The sequence below is a fragment of the Bombina bombina genome, chromosome 4, assembly GCF_027579735.1.
Source record: "Bombina bombina isolate aBomBom1 chromosome 4, aBomBom1.pri, whole genome shotgun sequence".
NCBI classification, from domain to species: Eukaryota; Metazoa; Chordata; class Amphibia; order Anura; family Bombinatoridae; genus Bombina; species Bombina bombina.
In genome coordinates this window covers 535322119-535348739 of record NC_069502.1, presented here as the reverse complement: position 1 = coordinate 535348739, position 26621 = coordinate 535322119, and the positions used below count along the sequence as shown (strand labels likewise).

At 39.1% G+C, this 26621-nt stretch overlaps 1 protein-coding gene across 3 annotated transcripts in view; it reads left to right on the top strand.

The window, feature by feature from the left end:
- LOC128656521 (PH-interacting protein-like) overlaps positions 1-26621 on the top strand; it is a 109175-nt gene that overhangs the window by 19186 nt on the left and 63368 nt on the right. For all 3 annotated transcript variants that reach the window (XM_053710467.1, XM_053710466.1, XM_053710465.1), the window contains exon 2: positions 21952-22113. In XM_053710467.1, the coding sequence (XP_053566442.1) occupies positions 21952-22113 (162 nt within the window). The remainder of the gene's footprint in view (positions 1-21951; positions 22114-26621) is intronic.

Below are 26621 nucleotides of genomic sequence, written 5' to 3'. Positions count from 1 at the left end.
ACCCTGCCTCAGAGAATTACAGCTCATTATACTAGGTCAGTTTCCACTTCCTGGACTTTTAAGAATAAAGCTTCAGTTGATCAGATTTGCAAAGCAGCAACTTGGTCTTCTTTGCATATTTTTACTAAATTCTACCATTTTGATGTTTTTGCTTTTTTGGAAGTAGTTTTTGGTAGAAAAGTTCTTCAGGCAGCTGTTTCAGTTTGATTTTTCTGCTTATGATTTAAGTTTTTTTCTTTTCAATTATGAGATTAAATTTATGATTTGGGTTGTGGATTAATTTTTGTCAGCGGAATTGGCTGTCTTTATTTTTTATCCCTCCCTCTCTAGTGACTCTTGCGTGGAGTTCCACATCTTGGGTATTGCTATCCCATACGTCACTAGCTCATGGACTTTTGCCAATTACATGAAAGAAAACATAATTTATGTAAGAATTTACCTGATAAATTCATTTCTTTCATATTGGCAAGAGTCCATGAGACCCACCCTTTTTATGGTGGTTTTGATTTTTTTGTATAAAGCACAATTATTCCAATTCCTTTGTTGATGCTTTTTACTCCTTTCTTTATCACCCCACTTCTTGGCTATTCGTTAAACTGAATTGTGGGTGTGGTGAGGGGTGTGTTTGTGGGCATTTTGAGGTTTGGGAAGCTTTGCCCCTCCCAGTAGTGCATTCCATTGCCTGGAGCTTATTTTAGTGTTTAGTTGCTTTGCAGAAGTTATACACAAAATACATAGTGCAATACAAAATTCAATAGCCTATTTAGAGCAATTTCTTTTTGTATTTTATGCTCATTGAAGACTCACTCTACACAAGAAAACGGTAGCCAAAAATATAATTGAGTATGGAATATATATACATCCTATTAACTTGGTTGAACTATAATTTGCAAAAGTGTGCCCAGTTACATCCAGTCAATGTAATTACAAATATGCTAATTTGGTATTCCATGCATGAATCATTAAAGGGTCAGTCTACACCAACATTTTTTTTATTTAAAAAGATAGATAATCCCTTTATTACCCATTCCCTGTTTTTGCATAACCAACACAGTTATATTAATATACTTTTTACCTCTGTGATTACCTTGTATCTAAGCCTTTGCAGACAGCCTCCTTATCTAAGTGCCTTTGACAGACATGCAGTGTAGTCAATCAGAGAAGACTCCCAAATAACTTCACGGGAGTGAGCACAATGTTATCTATATGACACATGTGAACTAGCACAGTCTAACTGTGAAAAACTTTCAAAATGCTCTGAGCTAGGAGGCGGTTTTCAACTGTTTAGAAATCAGTTTGAGCCTAGCTAGGTTTAGCTTTTCAAAAATACCACTATGGGAACAAAGCAAATTTGATGATAAAATTATATTGGAAACTTGTTTAAAATTGCATGCCCTATCTGAATCATGAAAGTTTAGTTTTGACTAGACTGTCCCTTTAAGAATATAAAGGTAATCTCTTCTTATAAATGATAAATTAATGATCCTCTATTAAACCCAAATTAGACAGTATTGCCTTCAAACATGCGCACACACACAGCAACACATACTACACAGCATACACTTATACGTGCTGACACATATACTACACAGCAAACACACACAACATAAAGACACTACACAGCATTCACATATATGCAGATACACAACATACACATACATGCAGACACACAACACATACATACAGACACACACCACATACACAGCATACACATACTTGCAGACACACCACATACACAGCATACACATACATGCAGACACACTATATACACATGCGTACAGACGCACACCACAACATACACAATCAAACATACAAACCGACACATACCACATGACCCTTCAAAACTAAAACTTTCATATATAGGATTATTTAATATGCTAATTAACATATCTGCATAGTCTAAAAATATTAATTTTAAAAGAAAATATGTATAATATTTGAAACATATTTGATTGCTGTATCATATTTAGTAATCATATTTAAAATTTAGTAATATGTTAGTGCTCTAAACTATTTGCTTAGCCAGACAGTAGCTGGCTACAATGTTGACTGGAGTAATAGATTGGGGTTACATACATGCTATTATCTCTGCAACATCTAAAATGTGCTGCTCTCATATAGTCTCTCTACTGCAGCAGCTGAGCCAGCGGCCCACCGGGATTTTTCCCGGTATCCCAGCTGCCCAATCCGGCCCTGATCTTTATTAGACAGTATACACCACCATATATACATTTAGTCTAGGTTTGACTTATTGTGTACTGTATTGAGAGAGATCTGTATTTTTAAAGCCTTATTATGGACAATAGTTTTTTTTTTATTTATTCAGGTTTTTTAATAAGATTTAATTTATATTTTCATCTCTATGTAAGCACGCTCCTAGCTGTGGTAATTCTCTTTAGTGCAGCCCCGCTCTGATGCACAGTTTGTGTTTTCCCATAGGGTGCTACTGAATCCTGCTCCCGACTCTGAGTAGCGCTCCTAACGTTCTCTTTATATGCAAGGGAAATTTGTTGCAGTACTGCATTTAAAATGTTTGCCACTCTATTTATCCGTCCTTTCTTGTGAGCGTGCTATTTTTGAGATAGTGTTCAGTTTGTACCGATCATATCTCCTGCACTTGTCATTGCTGTTACATCTAACTACAAGCTGGTAAGATTGCCATAAGTTCCAAGTGCAATTGTGATTATGATTATTTGCCAGTTTTCTGTATTCAGATTTGTTACTAGTCCATTCGCTGTTAGGTTTTATAGTTTTCAGCATCTTTTTAATACTTCTTTTCTCAGAGTTTTCTGAAAAGATCCCTGAATATTTGTATTCTTTTTACATTCCGAATATTTACTGTGATGTATTTATTATATTTATTTGTCAATTATTTTTCAACTATGGGGCATGCTGGAACTGTCCCCAATAATATAAATGTAAATCCTTTAGAAGAGAAGTTTTTTTTTTTTTTTCTTTTTAAATGTGTATTTGCTAACCTAGTTGCTCTTGTAAACCCAGCACAAATTAGAATTTTTTGTATGGATCATATGTTCCATGCCAATCAATCAAATCTAAAGGAAGCTGTCCTCCCTCTGTTTGTACTGCACAGGAGAATTCTTTAAATCTTGATCGAGGATTTAAACTTTTTGTGCGCCTATCTGGGGCGCGATCCGATATAGATCGTAGTTTGCGGCTCAAGCGAGGGAACCCCTGCCACCCGTAGTTTCAGCTCGCAACTCGAGCTATCCCATATACGGCGCCGTCAGAGGCTAAAGTGCCGTAAGTCGGATTAACCAGCGATGTCCAGAAATCTGCGTAAGTACCAATTTCTGGAGTCACCAGTGACTTACGGCACTTTAGAAACTGCCGGCGCCTACAAAACCTGACTGTTATAAAATCACCCGTGCTGTCTAACACGCCTCCCAAACATAGCCGACACGTCTAACCCTCTATCCGCTATCCCCCCTCACTATCCTAACAATAAAAAATGTATTAACCCCTAAACCGCCGCTCCCAGACCCCGCCGCCACCTAATAAAGTTAACCCCTAAACCGCCGCTCCCGGACCCCGCCGCCACCTACATTATCTATATTACCCCCTAATGTGAGCTCCTACCCCGCCGCCATCTATATTACCTACCCCCTAATGTGAGCCCCTTACACCGCCGCCATCTACATTACCTACCCCCTAATGTGAGCCCCTTACACCGCCGCCATCTACATTACCTACCCCCTAATGTGAGCCCCTTACACCGCCGCCAGCTACATTACCTACCCCCTAATGTGAGCCCCTTACACCGCCGCCATCTATATTACCTACGCCCTAATGTGAGCCCCTTACACCGCTGCCATCTACATTACCTACCCCCTAATGTGAGCCCCTTACACCGCCGTCAGCTACATTACCTACCCCCTAATGTGAGCCTCTTACACCGCCGCCATCTATATTACCTACCCCCTAATGTGAGCCCCTTACACCGCCTCCATCTACATTACCTACCCCCTAATGTGAGCCCCTTACACCGCCGCCATCTATATTACCTACCCCCTAATGTGAGCTCCTACCCCGCCGCCAGCTATATTAAAATTATTAACCCCTAATTTAATCCCCCTACACCACCGCCAGCTATATTAATTACATTAACCCCTAATTTAATCCCCCTATACCACCGCCAGCTATATTAATTACATTAAGCCCTAATTTCATCCCCCTACACCGCCGCCAGCTATATTAACTATATTAACCCTAATTATATTAGGGTTAATATAGTTAATATAGTTATTATATTATATATATATTAACCCTAATTATATTAGGGTTAATATCGTTATTATATTATATATATATTAAGTATAATAACCTTATCTAACTCTAACATCCCTAACTAAATTCTTATTAAAATAAATCTAATTAATATTAATTAAAATATTCCTATTTAAATCTAAATACTTACCTATAAAATAAACCCTAAGATAGCTACAATATAATTAATAATTACATTGTAGCTATTTTAGGGTTTATATTTATTTTACAGGTAACTTGGTATTTATTTTAACTAGGTACAATAGCTATTAAATAGTTAATAACTATTTAATAGCTACCTAGTTAAAATAATTACCCATTTACCTGTAAAATAAATCCTAACCTAAGTTACAAATACACCTACACTATCAATAAATTAAATAAACTACAAATATCTAAACTAAAATACTATAAAATAAACTAAACTAAATTACAAAAAAAAAACACACTGAATTACAAAAAATAAAAAAAGATTACAAGATTGTTAAGCTAATTACACCTATTCTAAGCCCCCGAATAAAATAATAAAGCCCCCCCAAAATAAAAAAAATTCCCTACCCAATTCTAAATTAAAAAAGTTAACAGCTCTATTACCTTTAGCAAAGTATAAGCTGCGCTTCTTTGCACAGAGTAAAGAGTTAATCTGATGGATATTCTTATGTTCAAAACATACAATGTTGATATATAAGGAAAAAGCAAGATTTCCAAATCAGAGCTAAATAGATCTAAGTGAACATTTATTATATATATGTATAGATATTCGAAACACCAAATAACAGTTTTAACACTTATCTGGAATAAGTAAAATACTTCCCAGGTGTGGTTGGTAAATCGGTAGGTGCTGCTCTCGAAAGGACAACCAGGGCTGTGCTCCTGATATAACAATACACTGCAAGGACAAGAGAAGAAAGAGAGCGCAACCCACTCTAAGGGTAAAAATGTTTTAATATAACACGCAATGCAAGAAGTGCTAGTAATGCACGTACCGAATATAAAATCAAACAGGCAAAATCATATCACCACAGTCCGGTTTGTCAGTATCAGCGTGTGTCTCGATGTTTCAGCAGTCCGTGATCACCTTCCTACACTCTCTGGAAAAGTTTCAGGGTCTCACGGTACTAGCAGGACCGTAGCTGAATCAGGCAGTTTCTGACTGTGGTAGATTGAAGTGCGTATACCTCTACGCGTTTCGTCAAGCTCCGGCTTAACTTTCTCAAGAGGATATATTAAATTCCAAAAGTCTGTGGTTTTTAAATGTTCAAGGAAAAGCGCGCCCCTAGCATCTCAACTTCTCATTGGGCTGACGCTTCCCTTTGTGATTGGCTTAATGTGCTGTCTTCTTTACTCACACTGTTCAGCTGCAATTGTGACATTTTTCCAAATATTCAGGAAAGTTTTTCTGTTGTACAGCAGTGACGTGAATGGACTGCTCCTATTGGTCCATTTTATATGGGAGTTGTCTGGACATTAAGCCAATCACAAAGGGAAGCGTCAGCCCAATGAGAAGTTGAGATGCTAGGGCGCGCTTTTCCTTGAACATTTAAAAACCACGGACTTTTGGAATTTAATATATCCTCTTGAGAAAGTTAAGCCGGAGCTTGACGAAACGCGTAGAGGTATACGCACTTCAATCTACCACAGTCAGAAACTGCCTGATTCAGCTACGGTCCTGCTAGTACCGTGAGACCCTGAAACTTTTCCGGAGAGTGTAGGAAGGTGATCACGGACTGCTGAAACATCGAGACACACGCTGATACTGACAAAAGGGACTGTGGTGATATGATTGTGCCTGTTTGATTTTATATTCTGTACGTGCATTACTAGCACTTCTTGCATTGCGTGTTATATTAAAACATTTTTACCCTTAGAGTGGGTTGCGCTCTCTTTCTTCTCTTGTCCTTGCAGCTCTATTACCTTACCAGCCCTTAAAAGGGCCTTTTGCGGGGCATGCCCCAAAGAAATCAGCTCTTTTGCCTGTAAAAAAAAAACACAATACCACCCCCCAACATTACAACCCACCACCCACATACTCCTACTCTAACCCAAACCCCCCTTAAATAAACCTAACACTACCCCCCTGAAGATCTCCCTACCTTGTCTTCACCCAGCCGGGCAGAACTCTTCATCCGTTCCGGGCGATGTCTTCAATCAATCAGCAGAGAAAAAGTTTTCCATCCGGCGATGTCTTCATCCAAGCGGCAAAGAAGAAGTCTTCCATCGGGCGATGTCTTCAATCAAGCGGCAGAGAAGAGGTCCTCCATTGGGGCGATGTCTTCAATCAAGCGGCATCTTCAATCTTCTTTCTTCGCTCCTCCGACACGGAACATCCATCCGGCATGACGACTTCCCGACGAATGAGGTTCCTTTAAATGACGTCATCCAAGATGGCGTCCGTCGAATTTCGATTGGCTGATAGGATTCTATCAGCCAATCGGAATTAAGGTAGAAAAATCTGATTGGCTGTTTGAATCAGCCAATCAGATTCAAGTTCAATCCGATTGGCTGAACCAATCAGATTTTTCAACCTTAATTCCAATTGGCTGATAGAATCCTATCAGCCAATCGGAATTCGACGGACGCCATCTTGGATGACGTCATTTAAAGGAACCTCATTCGTCGGGAAGTCGTCGTGCCGGATGGATGTTCTGCGTCAGAGGAGCGAAAAAAGAAGATTGAAGATGCCACTTTGAAGAAAACTTCGCCCCGATGGAGGACCTCTTCTCTGTCGCTTGATTGAAGACATCGCCGGATGGAAGACTTCTTCTTTGCCGCTTGGATGAAGACATTGCCGGATGGAAGACTTCTTCTCTGTCGCTTGATTGAAGACATCGCCCGGATCGGATGAAGAGTTCTGCCCGACTGGGTGAAGACAAGGTAGGGAGATCTTCAGGGGGGTAGTGTTAGGTTTATTTAAGGGGGGTTTGGGTTAGAGTAGGGGTATGTGGGTGGTGGGTTGTAATGTTGGGGGGTGCTATTGTGGGTTTTTTACAGGCAAAAGAGCTGATTTCTTTGGGGCATGCCCTGCAAAAGGCCCTTTTAAGGGCTGGTAAGGTAATAGAGCTGTTAACTTTTTTAATTTAGAATAGGGTAGGGAAATTTTTTATTTTGGGGGGCTTTATTATTTTATTAGGGGGCTTAGAATAGGTGTAATTAGCTTAAAAATCTTGTAATCTTTTTTTATTTTTTGTAATTTAGTGTTGTTTTTTTGTAGTTTAGTTTATTTTATTGTATTTTAGTTTAGATATTTGTAGTTTATTTAATTTATTGATAGTGTAGGTGTATTTGTAACTTAGGTTAGGATTTATTTTACAGGTAAATTGGTAATTATTTTAACTAGGTAGCTATTAAATAGTTATTAACTATTTAATAGCTATTGTACCTAGTTAAAATAAATACCAAGTTACCTGTAAAATAAATATAAACCCTAAAATAGCTACAATGTAATTATTAATTATATTGTAGCTATCTTGGGTTTATTTTATAGGTAAGTATTTAGATTTAAATAGGAATATTTTAATTAATAATATTAATATTAATTAGATTTATTTTAATAAGAATTTAGTTAGGGATGTTAGAGTTAGATAGGGTTATTATACTTAATATATATATATATATATAATATAATAACGATATTAACTATATTAACCCTAATATAATTAGGGTTAATATAGTTTATATATATAATATAATAACTATATTAACCCTAATATAATTAGGGTTAATATAGCTGGCGGCGGTGTAGGGGGATTACATTAGGGGTTAATGTAATTAATATAGCTGGCGGTGGTATAGGGGGATTAAATTAGGGGTTAATGTAATTAATATAGCTGGCGGCGGTGTAGGGGGATTAAATTAGGGGTTAATAATTTTAATATAGCTGGCGGCGGGGTAGGAGCTCACATTAGGGGGTAGGTAATATAGATGGCAGCGGTGTAAGGGGCTCACATTAGGAGGTAGATAATGTAGATGGCGCCGGTGTAAGGGGCTCACATTAGGGCGTAGGTAATGTAGATGGTGGCGGTGTAAGGGGCTCACATTAGGGGGTGGTTAATATAGATGGCGGCGGTGTAAGGGGCTCACATTAGGGGGTATGTAATGTAGCTGGCGACGGTGTAGGGGGATCACATTAGGGGGTTATACTTTTAATGTAGGTGGCAGCGGGGTCCGGGAGAGGCGGTTTAGGGGTTAAATACTTTATTGGGGATCGCGGTTGACAGGTAGATAGACATTGCGCATGCGTTAGGTGTTAGGTTTTATTTGGCAGGTAGTTTAGGGAGTTACGGGGCTCCAATAGACAGCGTAAGGCTTACTACGGCTGATTTTTGTGGCGAGGTGAAAATGGAATAAGATTTCTCCATTTTCGCCACGTAAGTCCTTACGCTGTATATTGGATACCACACTGTGCGGGTTTGGTATACTTGCCTATGGGCCAAAAAACTACGGCCGAAGGCAGAAATATACGAGCGTAACTTCTAGGTTACGCCGTATATAGGATACCAAACCCGCGCAAATGTTGGAGTTACCGTCTTCTGCGGGCAACGCTGTATATCGGATCGGGCCCCTGGTTCTGAGATGTTGGTGGCCATGTCATTCCCAAGTGTAAAGTAATCTCAATAAAACATTTTTTTTTACTAGTTCTGAATCTCTAAGGGTCAGATCAAATAAACAGTAATCTTTCAGATTCAAATTCTAACTGCTCAGATCCTTTTTCTGCAGCTGAAGTGCATTTCTGATGATCAGAAGTTGCTGATCAAGATATGGAATCCTCCTTTTTTTAGCGGGAACATCTTTGCAATCTACTAAGAGATGTACTTTAGGAGTAAAAGTCTCAAAGCCTTCTGAGGAAAGACCCATCAAACAAAATAATTTAATTTTCAAACTTCTGTTAAAGTTCCAGATGTTTTTCTTGTTCCAGTGGCGATACTAAGATAACTACCAAAGAGTGGTCTAAGCCTGATCTTCCTTTTAATACATCTTCAGTGTTTAAAAAGAGGTTTCCCTAAGCAACTTCTAGTATAGAGCTTTCGGAGACTGTTCCAAAGGTAGATGGTGCAATTTCTACTTTATCTACGGTCGCTTCTATTCCTTCAGAGGATAGTACGTCTTTTAAGGACCCTATGGATAGACTAAAATCTTTTTTCTAAATCGCATTTCTACAAGCTGGTTTTATATTTAATCCAGCTATTAGTATAATTTGTGTTGAAGTGGTTTCTACTCTTGGGTGTAACAATCTTTCTGATTAGATTTCAAAAGGTTCTTTAGAGGATATTTTTCAAAGCTGTTTGAAACTTCTAAGATCAACAAATTATTTTATCTGTGCTGCTATTATGGACATAATTATTTAATGTCAAAAATATGGCCTTATCTATTTTGGACAAATGCAAAGAAAAGTAAACCCAGAATATGGTCGGCAGTCCGTAATATATAATTAGCAAAAAAGATGTCTCATAAAGTGCAAAGTGCTAAAGCATGAACTACAATGTTCCTTAATGTACCACTCATTCACTCGCTCCTATGCAGACAGTGGAGCTCTCACTCACCCAATCCGATGGGGAAGGCGGGTATCGCCGTTCACGGCTGTAGGTTCTATCCGGACGCCTCTATGGGGGCACGGCCCAATCCTGGCCAATGAAACTCACTCTGGAACGAGGCAGAGATCCCTTGCTCCGCCTCAACTTATTCCAGACACCTGTTCCTCCGGTAAAACCAGTATCCCTCCGCCAGTGACGTAGCAGAAAACAGTTCCTGTTAGCAATATTGAACTGCTGGAAGTAGGACAGCACACATTGCACTCTTTTTTGCAAAGTACACAAACTAGTAATGCACAGCAGGAAACAGCCAAAATCCGGACAGTGACAGCTTCAATAAGAGAAAGTGGAGGCTGTTTCCATAAAACAATTCCTTTATTGATTAGTTAAAAAACGGCAAAACACAGCAAGGTTAGGACATGGTGTAGAAGGCGCAGCACAGTCTGGCTTACGCGTTTCGGATGAAATCCGTAGTCATAGCCTACTGTGCTGTGCTCTACACCTGTTTAAAACTAGTTAAAACAAGTGTGATTGGTGCACACATAAAGACACGCCTTCAGGTTGTAACCAATGCCCACAATGCTTAAGTTTAACCCACCAATGCCTGGACCGCACCTTATAATACAAAACAATAGCTTATACAATCGTGATATATATACACTGCAACAAATATATGCAAAACCAATATTATAGTATACTACTATTCGCAAGAAGTCAAATATTGGGAATTAATTAATAATAAATAATAAATCATTACTTATAAATAAATTATATTATATTGCCCTAATCTTGCGCATAGGGGACTCCATTGGTAAAATTCTCAATATGAAAGAGTCAAATTTTCTTCCTGTCTTATCTGGTATGCTGGTGGGCAACAAAATACAAGTGGTGTACATATTAAGAAACTATACTACAATGAATAGATTTCATGTGACAAGTGAATTAATATATTAACAAACTAATGAACCTACTGTGTATAAGTATGTCGTGGGGGGAGGGACCTAATGAATATAGGTGAAATAAAGATATCTATGCAAACTGACATAATACTGACATCAGGTGGAAAACCACAAACAATCAATCATATGGTGCCTCCCCATGTATAATTTGTAATATTGTACCGGTCAAGCACACCTGGCCACCCGATGTGTCTAGCACTATTGTTAACACGGGGGATCTATTTGTTAATGTGATGAAAGTACCCTACTAATTCATTCCCACAGGTTCATTACATCATATCTAGAATTTAAACCTTCTGGCACCCGAGTGCCCAAGGTGAATATCCAAAAAGCCTCGCGTCTAGCGAGCAGTTGGTCCAAATTGCCACCCCTAGCAGGCCTGGAGACTTTCTCAATCGCACACCATGTAAATCCTTTAAGGTTATTATCATGGTAGACTCCAAAATGTTGTACTATTGGAGTCGTGGATCTCTTAGTCGAGAAAGAGGAAAGATGTTCCCTAATCCTAGAATTCAGGTCTCTAGAGGTGAGTCCCACATATTGAATCTGGCACAATGTGCATTCAATCATATAGACTACCGATTCTGTTTTGCAATTCATGCATGAATTGATCTTATAGCTTTTCTTTGTTTTCACACTCATAAATTCTTTGGTCACCCTGGCAAAATCACAGGGCTTACACTTTCTGTGACCGCATCTATACATCCCAGTATGTCTCAGCCAAGATCCCTTCTCATCTTTCTCAGTTTTTAACAAGGTTGGCGAAAGAATGGAGCCCAAAGTGGGGCTTTTTCTGTACGCACATCTAAGTCCTTGTCGGACTGTATCAACCAATTTGTCCTCAGCCTTCAATATTGGAAAATGTTTCCTAATTATCTCACATACTTGTGGATATTGGGTACTATGTGTAGTGACAAAAGTAATTCCCTGTTTAGTTGTACTGTGCTTATCTTTTGTTTTTAATAAGCTCTCTCTTGGTATTACTTGTACAGATTCTTTGGCCCTTTTGATCACTTTCTTAGGGTACTTTCTTTCCTTTAATCTCGTCTCCAATTTTGTTGCCTCATTATCAAAATCCTCATTGGAGGTGCAATTCCTTTTGATTCGTGTATATTCGCCTTTTGCAATAGCAAAGGGAACATGTCTTGGATGGCAACTTGTTCCTAAGAGTAAGGAATTACCTGAAATGGATTTTCTGAAAATCCTGGAAAGTATTCTACCATTGGGACTACCCTCCAGGGTGATGTCCAAATAATTGATTGAACTCTGACTCACTTCAAAGGTGAAGCTAAGTCCAATTTCATTTTGATTCAGATAGTCAATGAATCCCTGTATGTCAGATGAGTTACCTGACCAGATGAAGAGAAGATCATCTATGTATCTCTTATAAAAAGAGATACATTTCCTATAGGGGTTTCTATCTCCAAAGATGTGGTAAAACTCCCACCAGCCTAGAAAGAGATTAGCAAAGGAGGGAGCAAATTTGGCCCCCATGGCGGTACCACATCTCTGGAGATAGAAAACATCCTCAAATTTGAAAAAATTGTGCGACAAAAGAAAAAGAGTGACCTTCAAAATATATTTAATGAAATCATCAGAGTAATCAGTATTTTGTTCCAGAAAGAAGGCAATGGCTTCTATCCCTTTGGAGTGTGGGATACTAGAATAGAGCGACACTGCATCCACCGTAAGCCAAGTAGATTGTGGTGTCCATTTTATTTCTTCCATAACATTAAGGATATGTTTAGTATCCCTAATGTAAGAATGGAGAGTGACAACTAGGGGTTGAAGGATCGCGTCCAACCACTCAGACAAATTACCTAGAAGTGACTCCACGCCACTCACTATCGGCCGTCCCTGGACATTGTCCAAGGATTTGTGTGTCTTAGGTAAATGATGGAACAGCGGTATTTTAGGACAATCTACTAACAAATAGTTCATTGTAGCCTGATCCACAAATCCTTGTTCTAATCCATCATCTAAAAGATGTGCTAGTTTAGAACGAAAGTGAGTGGTGGGATCCCTTTGTAAAACTAGGTAATTGTTCTCATTACATAATTGTCTGTGGCCTTCATCTATATACTGTTGTCGGTCCATGACCACAACCATTCCCCCTTTATCAGAATTTTTTATCACCAGGCTATTGTCCTCTTTAAGAGAGGCCAAAGCACTCTTCTCAGCAAGTGACAAATTGAATTTACTTGGGGGTTGATGGGCCTTTAGTTGTAAAAGATCCTTTTCAACCCTGTTGTAGAAAGTTTCAATGACTGATCCCCTGTTTTGAATAGGGTAAAATTTGGATTTCTCTTTAAATTTGGGACCCATGTTGCGACCACCCGAGCTGCCCTTTGATTCAATCTGCAGCTGTTGCAGTGTGACGGTGTCACAATTGTGTTCAAAATCAATAGGGTCCCTAGTGGTAGTATCAACATGGGTAACTGACACATCGGTATGATCAGGTGTATTCAATCCATGAAAATGTTTCTTTAAAGTCAAATTGCGTGTTAATTTGTTAACATCCATGATTGTTCTAAAAACATCGAAATCTATTGTAGGGGCAAAATTTAAACCTTTATTCAAAACACTATATTGTGCAATGCTAAGCTGTTTGGAAGATAAATTGATGACGTTGCCTACAATCTTGGAATTGATTATTTGTACTTGGTCTGTGGACGGGGTTCCCTCAATTGATACTTGTCCTGGTTCTTTGTGTAATGTGCTTTGGGCTGTGTGTTCTGTTTGTTCTGTTTCCCTCCCCCTGCTGATGCATCCTGATCCTGGGGAAAAACCTGATTAATGGCCAGAGTGTCAGGTCTGTTTTGAAAATGCATATTAGGTGCAAATTCTGTGTAGTTACCCTGTTTAGGTTTAACTGCTACTAAGTTATGTTGTAAATAGCCTTGATTAGTGCTCATAGTATCTGTATATGCTATCTGGGGGATATGTATGATGTTGGGAGTGGCAGTATCATCATGGGCTGACCCTAGCCGGGTTTGTTCACTGATAATCTCACCCTCACTTGACCCCTCAGAATCACTACCAGAGAAGGTCACATTCTTTTTGTTGTTAATACCTTTGCCATCATTACCACGATTTCTACTACGATTTCTATTGCCCCTTCTCCTACGGCCAAACCTAGGTTGATTCGCCCTAAAATTCCCCCTAGCACTTTTATTCCATATATACACTGAATTGCTAGAATAATCATATTTGTCCCTAATATATTTAGTATGTTTCGTTTCCATGATCCCAGACCTCCCCTTAGCAACCAACTCTCTCAAAGTTTTATCAAATCTAGCAAAATCATTATGACTGCTTCTCCTATTCAGTTCTATCTGTAATTCATTTATATCTGCTCTTATGCTATCCAACAACTTATTTTTATACTGTATTAGCAATTTCATAAGCCTCATAGAGCATTCAGATAGTACACTGTTCCAAGCATCTATAAAGTCTTTATCTTGTGCATCCACATCAAAGGTCGGAAACTTATATAGCCTTAGTCCCCTCGGTATCATACTTAGACTCAAGTACTTCTCCAGTGTCCAAATATCCCACTGGGTTTTAGACTCTTTTAATAACAATGTCTCCATTTGTTCAAACAAGGTGCTCAGTGCTAATACTCCTTTATCTTCGGAGAAAATCAATTCACAATCTGTAGGCAAAGTCGTACGTGCAGTTACAGGCATTAGTGAGTAAAAGGCCTGCTGTGTTTCCTCCATGACTGTGCAAAAGTCTTAGTAAGAAGACTGAACCAAAATCATAAAACTGGGTATCGGTATGTCCGGTAATACCAAAATTAGACAAATGCAAAGAAAAGTAAACCCAGAATATGGTCGGCAGTCCGTAATATATAATTAGCAAAAAAGATGTCTCATAAAGTGCAAAGTGCTAAAGCATGAACTACAATGTTCCTTAATGTACCACTCATTCACTCGCTCCTATGCAGACAGTGGAGCTCTCACTCACCCAATCCGATGGGGAAGGCGGGTATCGCCGTTCACGGCTGTAGGTTCTATCCGGACGCCTCTATGGGGGCACGGCCCAATCCTGGCCAATGAAACTCACTCTGGAACGAGGCAGAGATCCCTTGCTCCGCCTCAACTTATTCCAGACACCTGTTCCTCCGGTAAAACCAGTATCCCTCCGCCAGTGACGTAGCAGAAAACAGTTCCTGTTAGCAATATTGAACTGCTGGAAGTAGGACAGCACACATTGCACTCTTTTTTGCAAAGTACACAAACTAGTAATGCACAGCAGGAAACAGCCAAAATCCGGACAGTGACAGCTTCAATAAGAGAAAGTGGAGGCTGTTTCCATAAAACAATTCCTTTATTGATTAGTTAAAAAACGCAGCACAGTCTGGCTTACGCGTTTCGGATGAAATCCGTAGTCATAGCCTACTGTTTTAACTAGTTTTAAACAGGTGTAGAGCACAGCACAGTAGGCTATGACTACGGATTTCATCCGAAACGCGTAAGCCAGACTGTGCTGCGCCTTCTACACCATGTCCTAACCTTGCTGTGTTTTGCCGTTTTTTAACTAATCAATAAAGGAATTGTTTTATGGAAACAGCCTCCACTTTCTCTTATTGAAGCTGTCACTGTCCGGATTTTGGCTGTTTCCTGCTGTGCATTACTAGTTTGTGTACTTTGCAAAAAAGAGTGCAATGTGTGCTGTCCTACTTCCAGCAGTTCAATATTGCTAACAGGAACTGTTTTCTGCTACGTCACTGGCGGAGGGATACTGGTTTTACCGGAGGAACAGGTGTCTGGAATAAGTTGAGGCGGAGCAAGGGATCTCTGCCTCGTTCCAGAGTGAGTTTCATTGGCCAGGATTGGGCCGTGCCCCCATAGAGGCGTCCGGATAGAACCTACAGCCGTGAACGGCGATACCCGCCTTCCCCATCGGATTGGGTGAGTGAGAGCTCCACTGTCTGCATAGGAGCGAGTGAATGAGTGGTACATTAAGGAACATTGTAGTTCATGCTTTAGCACTTTGCACTTTATGAGACATCTTTTTTGCTAATTATATATTACGGACTGCCGACCATATTCTGGGTTTACTTTTCTTTGCATTTGTCTAATTTTGGTATTACCGGACATACCGATACCCAGTTTTATGATTTTGGTTCAGTCTTCTTACTAAGACTTTTGCACAGTCATGGAGGAAACACAGCAGGCCTTTTACTCACTAATGCCTGTAACTGCACGTACGACTTTGCCTACAGATTGTGAATTGATTTTCTCCGAAGATAAAGGAGTATTAGCACTGAGCACCTTGTTTGAACAAATGGAGACATTGTTATTAAAAGAGTCTAAAACCCAGTGGGATATTTGGACACTGGAGAAGTACTTGAGTCTAAGTATGATACCGAGGGGACTAAGGCTATATAAGTTTCCGACCTTTGATGTGGATGCACAAGATAAAGACTTTATAGATGCTTGGAACAGTGTACTATCTGAATGCTCTATGAGGCTTATGAAATTGCTAATACAGTATAAAAATAAGTTGTTGGATAGCATAAGAGCAGATATAAATGAATTACAGATAGAACTGAATAGGAGAAGCAGTCATAATGATTTTGCTAGATTTGATAAAACTTTGAGAGAGTTGGTTGCTAAGGGGAGGTCTGGGATCATGGAAACGAAACATACTAAATATATTAGGGACAAATATGATTATTCTAGCAATTCAGTGTATATATGGAATAAAAGTGCTAGGGGGAATTTTAGGGCGAATCAACCTAGGTTTGGCCGTAGGAGAAGGGGCAATAGAAATCGTAGTAGAAATCGTGGTAATGATGGCAAAGGTATTAACAACAAAAAGAATGTGACCTTCTCTGGTAGTGATTCTGAGGGGTCAAGTGAGGGTGAGATTATCAGTGAACAAACCCGGCTAGGGTCAGCCCATGATGATACTGCCACTCCCAACATCATACATATCCCCCAGATAGCATATACAGATACTATGAGCACTAATCAAGGCTATTTACAACATAACTTAGTAGCAGTTAAACCTAAACAGGGTAACTACACAGAATTTGCACCTAATATGCATTTTCAAAACAGACCTGACACTCTGGCCATTAATCAGGTTTTTCCCCAGGATCAGGATGCATCAGCAGGGGGAGGGAAACAGAACAAACAGAACACACAGCCCAAAGCACATTACACAAAGAACCAGGACAAGTATCAATTGAGGGAACCCCGTCCACAGACCAAGTACAAATAATCAATTCCAAGATTGTAGGCAACGTCATCAATTTATCTTCCAAACAGCTTAGCATTGCACAATATAGTGTTTTGAATAAAGGTTTAAATTTTGCCCCTACAATAGATTTCGATGTTTTTAGAACAATCATGGATGTTAACAAATTAACACGCAATTTGACTTTAAAGAAACATTTTCATGGATTGAATACACCTGATCATACCGATGTGTCAGTTACCCATGTTGATACTACCACTAGGGACCCTATTGATTTTGAACACAATTGTGACACCGTCACACTGCAACAGCTGCAGATTGAATCAAAGGGCAGCTCGGGTGGTCGCAACATGGGTCCCAAATTTAAAGAGAAATCCAAATTTTACCCTATTCAAAACAGGGGATCAGTCATTGAAACTTTCTACAACAGGGTTGAAAAGGATCTTTTACAACTAAAGGCCCATCAACCCCCAAGTAAATTCAATTTGTCACTTGCTGAGAAGAGTGCTTTGGCCTCTCTTAAAGAGGACAATAGCCTGGTGATAAAAAATTCTGATAAAGGGGGAATGGTTGTGGTCATGGACCGACAACAGTATATAGATGAAGGCCACAGACAATTATGTAATGAGAACAATTACCTAGTTTTACAAAGGGATCCCACCACTCACTTTCGTTCTAAACTAGCACATCTTTTAGATGATGGATTAGAACAAGGATTTGTGGATCAGGCTACAATGAACTATTTGTTAGTAGATTGTCCTAAAATACCGCTGTTCCATCATTTACCTAAGACACACAAATCCTTGGACAATGTCCAGGGACGGCCGATAGTGAGTGGCGTGGAGTCACTTCTAGGTAATTTGTCTGAGTGGTTGGACGCGATCCTTCAACCCCTAGTTGTCACTCTCCATTCTTACATTAGGGATACTAAACATATCCTTAATGTTATGGAAGAAATAAAATGGACACCACAATCTACTTGGCTTACGGTGGATGCAGTGTCGCTCTATTCTAGTATCCCACACTCCAAAGGGATAGAAGCCATTGCCTTCTTTCTGGAACAAAATACTGATTACTCTGATGATTTCATTAAATATATTTTGAAGGTCACTCTTTTTCTTTTGTCGCACAATTTTTTCAAATTTGAGGATGTTTTCTATCTCCAGAGATGTGGTACCGCCATGGGGGCCAAATTTGCTCCCTCCTTTGCTAATCTCTTTCTAGGCTGGTGGGAGTTTTACCACATCTTTGGAGATAGAAACCCCTATAGGAAATGTATCTCTTTTTATAAGAGATACATAGATGATCTTCTCTTCATCTGGTCAGGTAACTCATCTGACATACAGGGATTCATTGACTATCTGAATCAAAATGAAATTGGACTTAGCTTCACCTTTGAAGTGAGTCAGAGTTCAATCAATTATTTGGACATCACCCTGGAGGGTAGTCCCAATGGTAGAATACTTTCCAGGATTTTCAGAAAATCCATTTCAGGTAATTCCTTACTCTTAGGAACAAGTTGCCATCCAAGACATGTTCCCTTTGCTATTGCAAAAGGCGAATATACACGAATCAAAAGGAATTGCACCTCCAATGAGGATTTTGATAATGAGGCAACAAAATTGGAGACGAGATTAAAGGAAAGAAAGTACCCTAAGAAAGTGATCAAAAGGGCCAAAGAATCTGTACAAGTAATACCAAGAGAGAGCTTATTAAAAACAAAAGATAAGCACAGTACAACTAAACAGGGAATTACTTTTGTCACTACACATAGTACCCAATATCCACAAGTATGTGAGATAATTAGGAAACATTTTCCAATATTGAAGGCTGAGGACAAATTGGTTGATACAGTCCGACAAGGACTTAGATGTGCGTACAGAAAAAGCCCCACTTTGGGCTCCATTCTTTCGCCAACCTTGTTAAAAACTGAGAAAGATGAGAAGGGATCTTGGCTGAGACATACTGGGATGTATAGATGCGGTCACAGAAAGTGTAAGCCCTGTGATTTTGCCAGGGTGACCAAAGAATTTATGAGTGTGAAAACAAAGAAAAGCTATAAGATCAATTCATGCATGAATTGCAAAACAGAATCGGTAGTCTATATGATTGAATGCACATTGTGCCAGATTCAATATGTGGGACTCACCTCTAGAGACCTGAATTCTAGGATTAGGGAACATCTTTCCTCTTTCTCGACTAAGAGATCCACGACTCCAATAGTACAACATTTTGGAGTCTACCATGATAATAACCTTAAAGGATTTACATGGTGTGCGATTGAGAAAGTCTCCAGGCCTGCTAGGGGTGGCAATTTGGACCAACTGCTCGCTAGACGCGAGGCTTTTTGGATATTCACCTTGGGCACTCGGGTGCCAGAAGGTTTAAATTCTAGATATGATGTAATGAACCTGTGGGAATGAATTAGTAGGGTACTTTCATCACATTAACAAATAGATCCCCCGTGTTAACAATAGTGCTAGACACATCGGGTGGCCAGGTGTGCTTGACCGGTACAATATTACAAATTATACATGGGGAGGCACCATATGATTGATTGTTTGTGGTTTTCCACCTGATGTCAGTATTATGTCAGTTTGCATAGATATCTTTATTTCACCTATATTCATTAGGTCCCTCCCCCCACGACATACTTATACACAGTAGGTTCATTAGTTTGTTAATATATTAATTCACTTGTCACATGAAATCTATTCATTGTAGTATAGTTTCTTAATATGTACACCACTTGTATTTTGTTGCCCACCAGCATACCAGATAAGACAGGAAGAAAATTTGACTCTTTCATATTGAGAATTTTACCAATGGAGTCCCCTATGCGCAAGATTAGGGCAATATAATATAATTTATTTATAAGTAATGATTTATTATTTATTATTAATTAATTCCCAATATTTGACTTCTTGCGAATAGTAGTATACTATAATATTGGTTTTGCATATATTTGTTGCAGTGTATATATATCACGATTGTATAAGCTATTGTTTTGTATTATAAGGTGCGGTCCAGGCATTGGTGGGTTAAACTTAAGCATTGTGGGCATTGGTTACAACCTGAAGGCGTGTCTTTATGTGTGCACCAATCACACTTGTTTTAACTAGTTTTAAACAGGTGTAGAGCACAGCACAGTAGGCTATGACTACGGATTTCATCCGAAACGCGTAAGCCAGACTGTGCTGCGCCTTCTACACCATGTCCTAACCTTGCTGTGTTTTGCCGTTTTTTAACTAATCAATAAAGGAATTGTTTTATGGAAACAGCCTCCACTTTCTCTTATTGAAACTTATCTATTTTGACCAGAAGAGCTTTACAGCTCAAAAAATAGTCAAATGACTTGGTTTAAAAGTATAGGCTTTTTGTTGGAACTGGTCTAGACACCATAATCTCTACTGTGAACTGAGGTAAAGGAGCTTTTCTCTTTCTGGACAGGATTCCTAAGGGAAAGATCAGAGCTACTATTCGCTTTTGTTCATTTGTCAATCTTGGAACCAAAGGTGGTGGTCCTCTTTACAGAAACAGGATTCTTTCGTCTTTCTGTATGTCCATTCAGATTTAAAATAAGGCCAAATATTCAAATGTCTTCTCCCTTGAAGTTGTGGCCCCATATCCAGATTCTTTTCTGGTGGGGGGCAGATCATTCCCTTTTTGGAAAGCCTGGTCTAAATCTGTTGCCTAGATCCTTGAGTAGTAATCATAGTTTCTCAGGGATACTAAATGTTTTTGTTTTTTTTAATCAAGGCCTCCAAGATGGAGGGTTCTTTCGCATATGACTTGAAGAAAAAACAGCAGCACTTCTGTGCAAATGAACACACTGTTCTTTATTATAGTGATAAGTTCAAAAACACTGAGCCCTTAATCATGAGTGTTCTTTTGTCCCATATTCCAAGGATCCTCTAAAGGCTCAACAATTTTTCAAATGAGTTCAAGATTTAGTGCTTATGGGTGTGATAGTCCCAGTTCCGATGTAAACCCATTCTTGGAAAACTAAATCACACTATCGCCAATGCGATCACGTGATTTTAAGGCCAGGATCGTATCATGGGGGACTGCCTACAATGCTACGCACGCCCACACAGTCTGATTTTTAAATAAAAGGGAGAGGGTGCAGGACACCAAAAAGGGTAGGACGTCCCATGTCATTCTAACGGCATTAAAGCCCAGCACTGTTTGGGCAGCATGAAACATTCTAACGGCGTTAAGTGGTTAAGGCAACACATTGTTATGGGTAAAATGGGACTTATCAAGTCTATTCAATATAAAAAAAAATATTCTTAAGGGTCTGATGATTGTTAGAACCTGGTAACTTTAAGAAATATCAGAATAAAAAAATAATTTACAGAGGAGTATGTTTTCAGAATGTTTTAAAAATGTAATGGACCAGATTAAATATAAGGTAAAGATAAAATAAATTCAAACAATTAAGTGGTGGCAATAACAAATAGAGCAGAACTTTATTAGGAACATTTGGCATGTAAGAAGCTTGGATAGAACTATACAAATTGCAGATAATTGATGAAAATACTAAAAAAAATTGTTTCATTATTGCAAATGTAAACCTACACAAAAAGGTTAAACACACAGTTTAAATGGCCTTTAAAGTATTTTGTTCCAGTCACATTTGGCAACAAACATCCTCTCAAAATATCTCTCAGCATGGTTTATGTGAACTAAAGCCCTCAAGATGGTGGAGAGTTACATAAAGGGAAAGTGAAGATGTCTCAAAGACTTCTGGAAGGTTTCTACCTTCCTGAAGTGTCACAAGTTGTTTACCTACCATTGATAATGTGTACAATTGATTTATAATTCTGGGATTAATAATTTAAGAGGGTGTCAACAAAAGCAAATTGTAATTTAATGTAAATTCAAATGGCAATAAATGTAAATGGTTTTACTTGTATTTATTAGTTTTGATTTATGAAGGATGCAATTTTATTTTTGTTTGTTTTTAGTGCCAGAAAACACAATAAAATCTGTAAAGAGTCAAACTATAGCAACCAACCCTCTGCAGCCAACCACCAGTACCTTAATCAAGAATAGTGTGTCAAAGGAAAACCCAGAGAAGGATAAAGCAATTAAACGCAAGATAAAGATCTTGAACGGTGCTCCACAAGGTAATTGCTAGAGTACTTTATAGAAACTAAACGTTTACACTTATATCATCAATATTTAAACAACTAATATAATTGAAAAATACAGCTACATATTATTCTAAGTCTAATCTTTGCTTTGAATAAATCATTATGTCTAGCATGTATTTACTGTTGAACTTTCTTTTAAATAGTATTTTTGCTTATATATGTATTACATTTTTTGCAGCTAAAGTTCTTAAAATTGACAGTAAACTTTGTTATTTTCTTTTATGAACTGCTTGATACTATAGTATTGCTTATTCTCTACACAGCTCATTATTTTTCTACTATCCCTTACCTGCTGTAGTACATGTATACAGCTGCCTACTCACCTTCCGGGAACTACTTGCTGTGGCAGTACCAGCTGTGCACAGTATGTTGTGTACACCATAGAAAGCAGCAGTTTTCTGTCTTAAGCAGAAATAAAATTAGTTTAGGCAACTAAAACAACTTGTAATGGAGTAGTGTAAGTAATGTAAGTTTTAGCTGCCCTCACTGCCAAGTTTGCCAAGGTAAACCCAGGCTGTGCAGGAATTCTATTCAACCACAGAGTTTGTCTATTAGGGCAAGGAGGCAGCTTCTGCTTCATTTTTGTGTCACTACATTTTATTTCTTAGCAACAACATTTGTAATGTGTGTGTGTGTATATATATATATATATATATATATATATATATATATATATATATATATATATATATATATATATATACACGAGAAGAAAGGGAGTTGGTAGTTGCACCAAAAAGAGAGAAGAGACGTTTTGGAGTTAAATGCCTAATGAAAAAAGTCTAATGAATGCTGCTATTAGTGGTGTCTCACCCCTCCTTGGTGAGACTAGATGGGGTAATGGTTAAAAGGGTTTGTTCTAATAGCGCTTGCAGAAGACGTTCCTCATGTGCATGTGTTAGAAAGGATACAGAGAAATGCAAATATGCCAAATGAGTAAATGATCAAGCAGATGAAAATAAGTGCCTATAAATGCTCACCTGTTAAATCACAGGGTCCTGTAGTCAGCGTCGTATGACCTATATTGATACTTCTGATCACAAATAGATGACAAAGTGTACACCAATATGGATAAAAGGCAGTAAAAAATATATATATACAATATATTAATATATATATTTTAAGAGAATAGTAGGTGGTCTTGACCGGGAGACTGCAAAGAGTATTTGTAGGACTTTCCCACTCTTACCACTCTGTATGATCGTGACGTCACTTCCGGAATTCCAATAACCCATCTATTACACATTAATATATTCATTATTGTCTATATTTACTTTTTACCACGTTTGTTCTCATACACACATATATTTATATATATTTTTTAAGCCGATTTTTAACCATTGATTGTAACTATATATTTATATTCCCACATTTTCTCCAACATAGGTGTGTCCGGTCCACGGCGTCATCTTTACTTGTGGGGATATTCTCTTCCCCAACAGGAAATGGCAAAGAGCCCAGCAAAGCTGGTCACATGATCCCTCCTAGGCTCCGCCTTCCCCAGTCATTCTCTTTGCCGTTGTACAGGCAACATCTCCACGGAGATGGCTTAGAGTTTTTTAGTGTTTAACTGTAGTTTTTATTATTCAATCAAGAGTTTGTTATTTTAAAATAGTGCTGGTATGTACTATTTACTCTGAAACAGAAAAGAGATGAAGATTTCTGTTTGTAAGAGGAAAATGATTTTAGCAACCGTTACTAAAATCGATGGCTGTTTCCACACAGGACTGTTGAGAGGAATTAACTTCAGTTGGGGGAACAGTGAGCAGACTTCTGCTGCTTGAGGTATGACACATTCTAACAAGACGATGTAATGCTGGAAGCTGTCATTTTCCCTATGGGATCCGGTAAGCCATTTTTATTACAGACAGAAAAAAAGGGCTTCACAAGGGCTTTTTAAGACTGTAGACATTTTCTGGGCTAAATCGATTTATATATAAACATATTTTATACTCCATAGCCTTGAGGAATTATTTTAATCTTGGGAATTTTGTAAATTAACCGGCAGGCACTGTATTGGACACCTTATTCTCTAGGGGCTTTCCCTAATCATAGGCAGAGTCTCATTTTCGCGCCTGTATTGCGCACTTGTTTTTGAGAAGCATGACATGCAGATGCATGTGTGAGGAGCTATGATACATAGAAAAGACTTTCTGAAGGCGTCATTTGGTATCGTATTCCCCTTTGGGCTTGGTTGGGTCTCAGCAAAGCAGATACCAGGGACTGTAAAGGGGTTAAATATAAAAACGGCTCCGGTTCCGTTATTTTAAGGGTTAAAGCTTCCAAATTTGGTGTGCAATACTTTTAAGGCTTTAAGACACTGTGGTGAAATTTTGGTGAATTTTGAACAATTCCTTCATACTTTTTCGCAATTGCAGTAATAAAGTGTGTTCAGTTTAAAATTTAAAGTGACAGTAACGGTTTTATCTTAAAACGTTTTTTGTACTTTGTTATCAAGTTTATGCCTGTTTAACATGTCTGAACTACCAGATAGACTGTGTTCTGAATGTGGGGAAGCCAAGGTTCCTTCTCATTTAAATAGATGTGATTTATGTGACACAAAATTTAGAGAAAATGATGCCCAAGATGATTCCTCAAGTGAGGGGAGTAAGCATGGTACTGCATCATCCCCTCCTTCGTCTACACCAGTCTTGCCCACACAGGAGGCCCCTAGTACATCTAGCGCGCCAATACTCCTTACTATGCAACAATTAACGGCTGTAATGGATAATTCTATCAAAAACATTTTAGCCAAAATGCCCACTTATCAGCGAAAGCGCGACTGCTCTGTTTTAGAAAATACTGAAGAGCATGAGGACGCTGATGATATTGGTTCTGAAGGGCCCCTACACCAGTCTGAGGGGGCCAGGGAGGTTTTGTCTGAGGGAGAAATTTCAGATTCAGGGAAAATTTCTCAACAAGCTGAACCTGATATGATTACATTTAAATTTAAGTTGGAACATCTCCGCGCTCTGCTTAAGGAGGTGTTATCCACTCTGGATGATTGTGAGAATTTGGTCATTCCAGAGAAACTATGTAAAATGGACAAGTTCCTAGAGGTCCCGGGGCCCCCCCGAAGCTTTTCCTATACCCAAGCGGGTGGCGGACATTGTAAATAAAGAATGGGAAAGGCCCGGTATACCTTTCGTCCCTCCCCCCATATTTAAAAATTGTTTCCTATGGGCGACCCCAGAAAGGACTTATGGCAGACAGTCCCCAAGGTCGAGGGGGCGGTTTCTACTCTAAACAAACGCACCACTATACCCATAGAAGATAGTTGTGCTTTCAAAGATCCTATGGATAAAAAATTAGAAGGTTTGCTTAAAAAGATGTTTGTTCAGCAAGGTTACCTTCTACAACCAATTTCATGCATTGTCCCTGTCACTACAGCCGCGTGTTTCTGGTTCGATGAGCTAGAAAAGGCGATCAATAATAATTCTTCTTCTTATGAGGAGATTATGGACAGAATTCGTGCTCTCAAATTGGCTAATTCTTTCACCCTAGACGCCACTTTGCAATTGGCTAGGTTAGCGGCGAAAAATTCTGGGTTTGCTATTGTGGCGCGCAGAGCGCTTTGGTTAAAATCTTGGTCAGCGGATGCGTCTTCCAAGAACAAATTGCTTAACATTCCTTTCAAGGGGAAAACGCTGTTTGGCCCTGACTTGAAAGAGATTATCTCTGATATCACTGGGGGCAAGGGCCACGCCCTTCCTCAGGATAGGTCTTTCAAGGCCAAAAATAAACCTAATTTTCGTCCCTTTCGCAGAAACGGACCAGCCCCAAGTGCTACGTCCTCTAAGCAGGAGGGTAATACTTCTCAAGCCAAACCAGCCTGGAGACCAATGCAAGGCTGGAACAAAGGAAAGCAGGCCAAGAAACCTGCCACTGCTACCAAGACAGCATGAGATGTTGGCCCCCGATCCGGGACCGGATCTGGTGGGGGGCAGACTCTCTCTCTTCGATCAGGCTTGGGCAAGAGATGTTCTGGATCCTTGGGCGCTAGAAATAGTCTCCCAAGGTTATCTTCTGGAATTCAAGGGGCTTCCCCCAAGGGGGAGGTTCCACAGGTCTCAATTGTCTTCAGACCACATAAAAAAACAGGCATTCTTGCATTGTGTAGAAGACCTGTTAAAAATGGGAGTGATTCATCCTGTTCCATTAGGAGAACAAGGGATGGGGTTCTACTCCAATCTGTTCGTAGTTCCCAAAAAAGAGGGAACGTTCAGACCAATCTTAGATCTCAAGATCCTAAACAAGTTTCTCAAGGTTCCATCGTTCAAAATGGAAACCATTCGAACAATTCTTCCTTCCATCCAGGAAGGTCAATTCATGACCACGGTGGATTTAAAGGATGCGTATCTACATATTCCTATCCACAAGGAACATCATCGGTTCCTAAGGTTCGCATTCCTGGACAAGCATTACCAGTTTGTGGCACTTCCGTTCGGATTAGCCACTGCTCCAAGGATTTTCACAAAGGT